The sequence below is a fragment of the Rhinolophus hipposideros genome, assembly GCF_964194185.1.
Source record: "Rhinolophus hipposideros genome assembly, chromosome: 8".
Taxonomy (NCBI): domain Eukaryota; kingdom Metazoa; phylum Chordata; class Mammalia; order Chiroptera; family Rhinolophidae; genus Rhinolophus; species Rhinolophus hipposideros.
The window spans coordinates 48093834-48104789 of record NC_138054.1 but is presented as its reverse complement, the minus strand read 5'-3'; the positions used below and the strand labels follow the sequence as shown (position 1 = coordinate 48104789).

General features: G+C 44.9%; 1 protein-coding gene across 8 annotated transcripts in view; it reads left to right on the top strand.

Annotated features, from left to right (window-relative positions):
* Positions 1-371: 371 nt before the first annotated feature.
* AK4 (adenylate kinase 4) overlaps positions 372-10956 on the top strand; it is a 75200-nt gene continuing 64615 nt past the window's right edge. For 2 of the 8 annotated variants that reach the window (XM_081055067.1, XM_081055064.1), the window contains exons 1-2: positions 395-471; positions 1034-1307. In XM_081055067.1, coding sequence (XP_080911193.1) covers positions 1163-1307 — 145 coding nt within the window. In that variant the 5' untranslated portion in view covers positions 395-471; positions 1034-1162. Of the gene's footprint in view, positions 709-1033; positions 1308-1764; positions 1888-10956 lie in introns of those variants that run through there. The other 6 variants (XM_081055066.1, XM_081055063.1, XM_081055070.1 and 3 more) reach the window with 5 other exon arrangements.

Here is a 10956-nt window from a genome sequence, read left to right as displayed (position 1 = left end):
AGTGTCTGGCACATGGTAGGCGCTCAATAAATGTTTGTTCCGTGAATGAAGGGCCATATTCCAAGCCTCCTGTCTTCATCTGTGAAAAGACCTAAGAGGAACGCGCGTTGCTTAAGGAAATCACCAGGTCCAGAACCTGACGCACAGTAGGCAGTCAACATGTTGTATTATTCCTTCCCCTTACGGTAAGTACATCGACCACAAAAAAGGGGTTTCTGACCCTTGTGTCTTCTTCACCTTCCTTCGCCCCCGCAGGGTCTTGGGGAGCACGTGGGCTAGGGAAGGCGGGGTGGGAGCAGGGGGGCGGGCGGGGCGAGGGCGCCCACCGGCCCCGCGCGCGGAGCCGCTCTCCCGGGCTTACGTAAGGCACTGGTCCCGCGTGCGGGCCGGCGGGTGTGGGGGCGGGCGGAGCCGGCGCCGCCCAGCGGGATCGGGGCTGGAATCCTGCCGGGGAGCCGCGTCCCGGCCGAGGTGTGTGTTCCTGTGACTGCTTGGGTGGAGAAGCGCCGGACTCCGGCTCCTCGCGGCGGGGGAGCGCCTCCGTCAGTCCTCCGCGGAGGTGGGAGCTGGGTTGCCGCGCGGGCGGCGGGCGGCGGCTGCCGCTGCGACTCCCGGGGATGTGACAGCCGCCGGGGAGGGGCCGAGGCGCCGACTAAACGTCGTCTACGTGTGAGAACCCGAGTAGGGGCTCTGGCCCCAGGCCGCCCGGTGCGTGGGGCGATGGGGGGTTGCGCTTGGAGTCACCGCGGATCCAGCGTCTCCTCTTGGTGGGGACTGGCGTGGGAATGTCGGGCCGCCCGGTCCCCTCCTCAGATGCAGCACGGGGAGCAAGATCGAGATGGGACCGGCCGGGCGACCACTGAGCCGCGAAGGCTGACCACGCCAGGGGCGGGGGCGTGGAACTTCTCCAGGCTAGCGGCGTGGGGGCGAGGAAGGCGGGGAGGTGTAGCGTGGCGCCTCACTCCGCCTTCTGGCCGCCCAGCTGCGGGGCCGAGGGGAGGGGCTGTCTCAAAAGTCTCTCCTTCCCCTGCAGGGGCGGCCGGCGAGTGCCCGCGCGAGCGGAGGGGGTCAGAAGCACGGGCGGAGGAAACAAAGTTCCCGGGGCTTCTCCCAGGCCGTCGTCCAGGTTGCCCGTGTGGCCGCCCCACTCCTCGCGAAGGCAATGGCTTCCAAACTCCTGCGGGCGGTCATCCTTGGGCCGCCCGGCTCGGGCAAGGGCACCGTGTGCCAGAGGATCGCCCAGAACTTTGGCCTCCAGCATCTCTCCAGCGGCCACTTCTTGCGGGAGAACATCAAAGCCAACACGGGTGAGGGGGCTGTGGGGGCGAGGGGCGGGGGTGAATCCACGCGGGATCCGGTTAGGCCGGGGAGCCGAACGAACGGAGAGGGGCCGGGTCTCTTCGGCCCCCGGGCGCCCTTCCCCCGCCCGCGTGTGGTTGTGCAGGCTCCTACGTGCCGGGGCTCAGGCAGTCGGTGACCCGCAGCCGTGCGGCTTAACCGCGCCCGGGGAGGAGGCCGAGGCCCCCTGGGAGGAGGGCAGGAGGTGCCCGCGGCTCCTCTCCGCGCCCGGGCTCGTCCTGCGTGGGGAGAAGCCGTAAGCACCCAGCGGAGTGAGAACTAGGCAGCTGACAACGCCGAGCTCCCCTCTCGCCCTGCTTCCTTAAGGCAAAGCCCCCCCCCCCCGCGCCTCCGGCCAACCCCAGCGCCCCCGCCTCCCCCCCGCGCGCCGCCCACCTGTGGGAGTCCGGCCCGGCCGCGCGCGGGGGCACCTGTGGCGCCGCGGGGCTCGCATCGCGCGCTGTTCCAGCCCCTCCGCGCCGCCGCAGGCCTCGGGGCAGAGCCCTGGGTGGCTCTGAAAGGCCTGTCTGTTCGCTGCCTCCTTCTAAGGTAAACTCTCACTACGAACTTCCCCTCCTCCCCAAGCCGAGGCCTGGCTGTTAGGGACTCAGAGGAGACATGAGCTGATAAATTACGTTTGGAATCCAGCTTCCCTGGAAATGGCTTCTTGATTATGCCTCGTTGGGCTTGCGTGGGGAATTTGGGGGTATAGGTAGCCTGATCTCTGAGTCTTTTCAGGATGGCCCTGCTCCCTCTCCTTCCACCTCACGTTCCCACCAGTTCCTCCAGAACTGGCATTAAAAAGCAAGAAGTGGCTGTTGTGTGGCTTCGAGGGACAAACCCCTCGTGATGCAGAGGCTCATAATTAGCAGCTTCTTGTTATGAAAACTTCTTGCAAACGGGGTGCTGCACGCTGTCTGCTGTTCTCAGTATCCAAGGTGAGCATTGGCCCTTGTGGGCTCCTTATCCAGGGATCTTCATGACAAAAGCGCAGATTCATTTGAAGAGGTGGGAGGAGGACTGTGCTGGAAAACGGAAGGCTCCAAAGCTAGGAATTCAGGATCTCAAAGGCAGGCTTTTATTCCTGATCTCTTAAGCACGGTGTAAACGCAAGTTTTAACTTTGATTTTCAAGACTGCTCTCCTCGCCACGCCTATCTCTTAAGGAAGAGTTCTTTGGACCAGGTCATAGCTTGACTTTTCTCTGGCATGTATTGAGGACTCAATTAGGTCTATGTTAATTTTAATACCGAATTCAAATGTATCTTATTCTTTCAGTGTTTGGTTTGCAGTTTGCTGGGAGAGCAGCGTGAGAGGGAAGGCTGGCTCTCCACCTGAGAGTGTTGCCATGAGGTAGGGCTTGTCCATGGTAGGGAGACAGTGAGGGGAGGAAACGCTCGAGAGGGGTTGAACCCATTTCTTAGCATTCTCTGTACCTGACTTGGTGATTTGTTTCCTTGTGGCACGAAGGGCTTCACACCGTCCTTTCGGGGACTGGGTTAGTGGCCCTTTCCATTTTTAAAGAGAATGTGATGGGAATTGGCGTGTTTCTGCTTTTCTTTCGTTCTTCGAAAATCTTCCACTTGCTCTTTTCCCTTATTCTCAATTTTTTTTTTCATTTTAACTTTCCTTTGTTCAGAATTTTAGTTTCCATTCTCTTTCAAATGCCGCCCCCCACTAGCTCCTCAGTGTTTCTCCCTGGAGTAAGAAGTGACTATGAAATGAAATGTTTAGATTATCCTTTTTTTTTTTTTTTCTGTAGGGAATCACGTAGTTTTTGCATGGACCCACTTACAAACTGTTTATCAGGGAAAAAAGAAGAAAAATAAAGGACAGTAATTTGTTTTTAAAGTGGCTTGTTTGTAGTGGATTTGGAGGGTGTTCTAGGATTATTTTTCTCTCAGAAAGTCTAAGAGTCTTATAGGCTCACCACCTTGTAAATAAGAAAACATTCCACAGTATTTATTTTTCTGTTACCTGCTGTTTTGCTTTTAGCTAATTTCCTGGTGGAGAAGCACAGCCACCCCTGTGTATGTACCCCTTTATAAATGTTGAAGGTTTGAAGGAGATGATGAAGCACAACAAAACCCCAGGAAATAAAACCTTGGTAGGAATTTGAATTGGAAAGTAGCTCAGGCCATCTGCTCCAGCCTCCATTAGGGCATACTTCTGTTCACATGGCTTTCCTGCAGCCACTGCCTGGTGAAAAGCTGCTTCTCCCGGCATGGGATACGCATTGCTTCTGGGAAGTCTTCCCTCACCTGCCCCAGCAGAATTCATCTCTTTCCTTGGCATATAGCTGGTTAATTCTGTTGCTGCTGTCACAGACAGTTTTAAGGTAGTGCAGCAGATGTCTGTCTGAGTCATCCAATAGGCAGTTACTGAGTATCTGCTATGTGTCAGACAGTGTTCTAGGTGCTGGGGGCTATAGCAATATTTAAGATGACCCTATGACCCTGTCCCTTCTGCTTTCACCATATTCCAGTTTCCACTGAGATTTAAAGGACAGGGAGCTGGCAAAGTAACCAATGCATAAAAGGAGTTCAACTAGTCTTGTGTTGAAGGCATGGGTCAGGAATTCTATAATATCTACATCTTCCCCAGAAGTCAGCCAGCCTCCAGTGACCAAATCCATTCTGTTTAATTAGCTGTGATTTATGGTAAAAGTTTGTATGTACTATTTTTGGGAAGAGAACATTTTCCTTTATCTTTGGTTAAACAAAATTCAACCAAGTAAATTTGAATATCTAATTGGCTTTATTAAGCGATTCATGAATTGGACAGCATCCCTTCTAGCAATTAGAAAGAAGGGTGCTCTGAGGAGCTGTACAAAACGGAAGATTTTTACAGGAAGAAGGGTGGGGAAGGGAGCTATTAACAACAATAAAAAGATTATTTGGGGCCTGGATATCTTTGGTGGTGGGGAGGAGAATTGAAAGGGTTTTTATCTTGCAGATTGCCTCTCTTTATTACTATATTGGTGTTTATTACAAAGATAATGGTTTTTGAAAATTTATTTTTCAATTATATTTGACCTAACAATATTATATTAGTTTCAGATGTACAAAATAGTGATTAAATATTTATATACCTACAAACTGATCACTTGATAAGTCTGGTACCCATCTGACACCATACATAGTTATTACAATATTATTGACTATATTCCCTATGGTGTACCTTATCCCTATGACTGTTTTTGTAACTAAGATTGCCTCTTCTTTCTATGGAGGATAGCGAGGGCCCACCTGAGAGATTACCTCATTGGTGTTGACCAGAAAAATCCAGACTATTTGATTAAGATTATGTTTCTAGGAGAGGCTGAAACTGCAGTTAGATCTGGTATTCAATCTAGGTTTGGTATCGTGGGCTTTTTGCACTAGTGATGCCATTTTGGGCTTGTGGTTTTCTCTTTAACACCTTTAAGGTATTTATGGCTTGTCTAATCTAATAATCAAATTGACATAAGACAGATTACAAGGAGAAAAACAAATGAAAAGTTTAGTAACATGTATGTATGCCTCCTGTATACATGGGAGAGACTCAGGAAAGCTGAGTAACTGGCCAAAATGGCAGAAGTCAACTCCTTAAATACCATCTTCAGCTAAAGACAAATGAAGGTGTTGAGGATGGAGAGTCAGTCATGGGAGGTTACCAGGAAAAGCACAATAAACAAGGATAAATTTGTTATGCAGATTTAAGTCCATACCTTCTCCATTGATAGTGAAGGCAGGCCTGGTATCTTGAGGAAAACCCCCCTACAAATGGAGATTTTCCTTACAAATGTAAATATCCTTTTACAAAGGGTAACTTCTACTTGGTTTTCAGAGTTTCTTCCAGGTCTGCTGTTACTTCAAGTTAACCAACTAAAATAATCAGTATCCCTAAGAGGCTTGTTTGGGGTGGCAATCTCTGCTCCCTTCAGTCTTGCCTTTGAAACTTCAACTAAGAGTTTCACATTCCAGAAGTAATGATAGATTGTATTATATCTTATTAAACTAGCCTCAGTCTTGAGAAAGTCAGTTCAGTTAAACAGCTGTATCTTATCTCAGGAGGTGGTCTTGCAGGTGGGCTGTTAAGGTTAGGCCTATATTGTGCAAACAATCAGGTAATTAAGAGGCACCTCCAAGGAAACAAAAGAAAAGCAAAGGTTAATGATTGGAGCAAATTATCAGTCAGTTTCTGAGCCAAGGAGACAATTAGTCAAGAAGATTTCTGGATATCAAGCTCAGCTTCTTACAGAGTTTGAAATGTCTCTGATGATGTCATCAGGTGTTCAGGCAAACTTTTTTAGAGGCGTAAATCAGTCATGGAGAGTGTCTAAACATGAGCCATTGTGTCCCTTTCTCTTAAGTCTGTATCAAATCATCTAGTAGCAGTTTGTAGGGCTTCAGGAGAAAGAGCTGTTTAGTTCTCAGTGGTTCCAAGTCAAAGGATGGGAGAAAATTGGAAATGTTAGTTTGGAGAGATCAGCCAAATAGTTGAGGAAATTAAAAGAATTTGGGATCTGGTCCAAGTACCAGATAAGAGCAGAACCTAAAAAGACAATGAATAGTGCTAGCATCTAATATCCACAAAGGTGTATTACTGAAACATAATGTTTCCCTCCAAAATCAACCTCATTTTTATCAAAGGTAGCCAAATTAAGGCTAATTTATTTGCAAAATAAGTCTATTTTTGTTATGTGATCTTGGTTCTTCTTGCAGATGCAGTGAGGAATTAAAGGTCATCAAGCTGCTTAATATGCAAGCAGGGTTTATTAGTGATACATTCTCAGGGAAGAGAATGTGCCTCTTCGCACATGGTGGGGAGAGAGAGAGAGAGAGAGCACGAGGGAGCCCGCGCCCTTGTCCTGAGGATTTATAATTTGTTGGGTGGCTGAGGGAGTTACATTTTGATTTGGTGGGAAAAGGTGGTACATGCTCTTCCATGGGAGGGCGTGACCTCCTAAGATGGGTGGAGGTCTGTTGCCTCAGATCCTTATCTTTCTCCAGACCACCTCTTGTCATCTGTTGTTGTAAATACAGGTACGTGACTGGAGGTGGTTAATCAAAGCTAGTTATAGCTTTTTCTATAGGCACTATGGACCCCCACCCACTCCTCCTCCTATATTTTCTAACTTCTACCTAACAGTTTCAATACATTTGCCCTAATTATTTGTGTAAAACGAAAAGAACAGGAAATAACCGTATAGGCTCTTTTAAATCTGCTTTGCTAGAATTTTTCACGAGGAATCTCCAGATTGACCTTTTAAGCCTCTCGAGACCAGAAGAGCCAAGCCTCGGACCTGCCATTAGACTTCACCTAGAGTATCTATAGATTTGGGAGGATTTCTCTTTTATTGCGGTTCCCCAGATAATTTTGAGAATCTGGCGCCTGCCAGGAAGTGACCTTTACTCACCTAGGGGGCTCCTGGGAAGCCTTGTAAGCAACATATCAGGTCCGTATTTTCCTGAGGCTTTTTATGGGCTCCCAAAGTCCATCTCAGTTCCATAAAGCTGCCTAGTCATATCTGAGTCCAGGCATGTCTCTCTAAAGTTGACATTACACTCAAAGCCTCGGTAATATAACCAATGTTTCTAGTTGTGTCCTGTTACAAGGAGACTAGATTCTTATTGAACTTATACAAACAAGTATATTACCATGAAAATAATAATACTAAGAGTTTCCAAATTCTGGAGGGATCAGATAGGGAGAATGTCATGCAGGGACTCAGCTCCCGCTCCCCGCACCAGAACGCAGGATATGGTAAGGCCAAAAAGGAACACCAACGGAGCCATGATGGGGGTTCATACCACTATATTCTCACTGGTGTCTGCATTGGAGATACAGAAAGCAGGAGCCACACGACCCACAATCTGCGTCTGCTTCTCTGCCACCCAACCAACCCCCTAGCATAGCCACAGCAGTTATATTAGTGGCTAATGGCTAACCGGTAACAGCTGATGGCCATCCAGCCACAGCGCATGGCCATCTGATTACAGCTGATGGTCATCTAACAACCGAGCCAGCACCTTTCCACGTGAGGCCGAGAGCCTGGAAACTGCTCTCTGGGACTCTGTCCCCACAGAGAAAAAGAAATTTTTCAGTTTGACTTACAATGGTATAATTAACCAAATTTCTCTAAGTCATGGGTAATTTAAGAGAAACAAGTTTTCTTATATCTAGAAAACAAAAGATCTTGGGCCACCGGATGGCTCAGTCGGTTAGAGCGCAAGCTCTTAACGACAAGGTTGCCGGTTCAATTCCCTCATCGGATGGTGGGCTGTGCCCCCTGCAACTGAGACTGAAAACCGTGACCAAACTTGGAGCTGAGCTGCGTCCTCCACAACTAAACTGAAGGACAGCAACTTGGAGCTGATGGGCCTTGGAGAAGCACACTGTTCCCCAATATTCCCCAATAAAATTAAAAACAAAAACAAAAAAAGATTGTAAAAGTCACAAATATTTCAAACAACAAGTCATGGAAATTGTAATCTTCCTTATCAGTTCCCATGTAATTAAGACTTGTTCTGCTTGAATCCAGTTTTTCCATCAGTTCTTTCTACCATGCCTGATGACTAAGGGTGAGAATGATAATTCCAAGTTTGCAAGGCCTCATCAAAGCTCATAGGATTTGCCCAGTGAACTGAGTTGTTCCCTAGACTGGAAGGCGTACCCCAAGTGGAAAACACATTTTCTAACAGTTTCTTTGCCACTGTGAGGGCATCAGCCTGGCAGCAGGAGGACGCTTCAACCCATTTGGAAAAAATACAACAGCAAGAACGTATGGGTAACCCGTACTAAGTGCCAGTTGAATGAAGTCCAACTTAATTGTACTGCGATGCATGAAGGAATGCAAAAACTTAAAAATGGGGTTTGTCCAGGAGCCTGGACAACCAAGTGGCCATCTTGGGTTTCCCACAGCCCCGACTATTCATTTCATTTACAGACATTTTATACCCATACAGTATTCCCTAGAAGTTTATCATCATTTATTTCACAATGGTTCCCATGTAATTCAACACATCGAATCAGCCTAATTAGTTTAATATTTCCCTTTTATAAGGAGAGAGATATCCTTTGAAATGTTTCAAGGGCCCTTGTGGAAAAATCTCAAAGTTGTTTTTAGGTTAGGAAAAAGAGTATTTAAAATTTGAATTTTGGGAAGTTTGTCAAAAAACATCAAAAGGTTTTAAAACACTTGACTAAATAGGATCATATAGGTCATAACGAAACAATAATTATTCATTTAACTAAAGTAACAATAACATTTCAAAGACAAATTTAGAGGGTTACATAATTGTCAGCAAAACCTAGCTCTTGCAATTGAGAAGATTGTTTTCTTAAGTATTCAAGAATGTGATTCAGACAACATAAAACACAGAAAATTAATTTGATAAAACAATATTTTCTTTCGCAACAGATTACTTGAAAAGAAAAACCTTTTACAATCTCTTGTAAGGAGGAGACTGACCATCCAAGCAAACTGTTCTTTTAGCAGATGAAAGAAAATTAAGTTTTAGCTTTACATAAGTATGCCATTGATAGTAAAGCTCAATTTTTAAAACCATTATAACAGCAGTTCAACTATAGTCAGTTTAATTACACAAGATAAAATTTTCTTTCTTTTCAACTTTTTTTTTTTTACACTTAGTTTTGCCGTTCATAACCACAAGTTCTAGCTTAGAGAAAATTACTCTCTCTTACCAAAATTGTATCTCTGTACCTCATTTCCTTTTTTTAGAAACAGATATTCTGCTTTTCTTACATTCAAAGTTGTTTCTCTTATTATTTCTGGTAGTTTCAGTTATATTTATTGGAATTTTAAACCCTTAAAAATCTTAATTTCGAATGAAAACTAAGCAATTAGCTTTCTTTAGATTGGCAAATTTATGAATGCTTTCATAGCCTCTGGAAACATAGACTCTTTTACTGGCAAATATATTTCATAGTTTCAAGAAATGTGCCCTTTTTTTTTTTTTTTTTTTTTTAAAGATTTTATTAGGGTAGGGGAACAGGACTTTATTAGTGAACAGTATGTACTTCTGGGACTTTTCAAGTCAAGTTGCCCTTTCAGTTTTAGTTGTAGATGGTGCCGTTCAGCTTCAAGTTGTCCTTTTAGTCTTAGTTGTGGAGGGCACAGCTCAGCTCCAGGTCCAGTTGCCGTTGCTAGTTGCAGGGGGCGCAGCCCACCATCCCTTGCAGGAGTCGAACTGGCAAACTTGAGGTTGAGAGCCCACTGGCCCATGTGGGAATTGAACTGGCAGCCTTCAGAGTTAGGGGCACAGAGCTCCAACTGCCTGAGCCACCGGGCCAGCCTGCCATTTTTAATAGTATACTCTTTCAGTGTGACACAAGACATTTAGTAGCAAACCCAAAATTATCTTTTAGTTTCTCTGTAATAAGAGCCAAAAGTAGATAGACTATTTAACAATTAATATTTCAATATTTTCTTATTTGGAAATGATCTAGATAGTCAATAATTTTCACCATTTAATTCAATTTGGTAAAACTTGAGGTTTCAAGTTACCAAAAGATTTGGGGAAAATTAAGTAGGCATATCATAAAACATAAATATTGTTGAAAAGTTCATCTACAAATTTTATCCCACCTTCATCTATTTATTTTACTTGTTCTCAGTAATTAGGTTACCCACAAAAATTTCATGAAATGTTAGATCAAGTCAGCCAGCATTCTAAGTTATTATTTTTGCTGACAAATTCATAAGCCTAGGTAGAATAAAAGTATTATGTTGCTGATAATTCTAAGTACATCTGTTTTAATGAAGACAACAAACTTAAATTAGCTTTAATTCTGAATATTTTCCCTGAATCATATGAATCTAAAAAGCATGTGGGTTAGTTTCTATATTGGGAATTTTAGAATACCTAATATTTATATAAGCACTTGTTTGTTTTTAAGCCAACTAAATAGAGCTGTTTTACAAATTAGCAGTACCATCTGGAGGTAGGAAATACCACACATCTACAACAGGTACACGAGTATATCCACACACACGACACACAAACTGATGCAGAGACCTCATGGTTTCCATAAAAGAAGTGGGATCTATTCAAATGATCTTGCTCCCATCCCCTTTTTTTTCTTTAGATAAGAATTATCTTCCTGAAATGCGCATTATAAAAAGATGGCCTAAAGGACTTCATGGAGAAGACCAGGTATTTTCATCTCAAATATGCAGGGAAAGAAATGGAAGCTCCTCCTAGAAGGACTTTGGTTTCCTTAGGCTGATATTTATAAGCCTTTGGAGATGAAAAGGGAAGGTTTGGTGGGCTTTGAATGTTTTCTGGTCCTGTTGCCACAGACATTGATCCACTTATAGAAAGGACTACTAGAATGAACACTCAAATCAAGGAGGCTAGCCATTATGTTTCTTTGTATCTACTTTTTAATTTGGTCTTTCCATAGGTACCAATGAAACACCTGTTTAGGATGAGAGCTCTCTAAAAAATTTCCAATTTTGAAGGTTTTCCAGTTCAATGATTCATTGTCTGGCCAACGGTAGGATATAGTGATCTCAGTAGTGACTCAAACCATTACGCGTTTTATGGCTTAAGCAAAGATGCAAGAGGCGCCAACAAGAGAGTGCAAAGGAGGCAGCCCTCACAAGATCCCA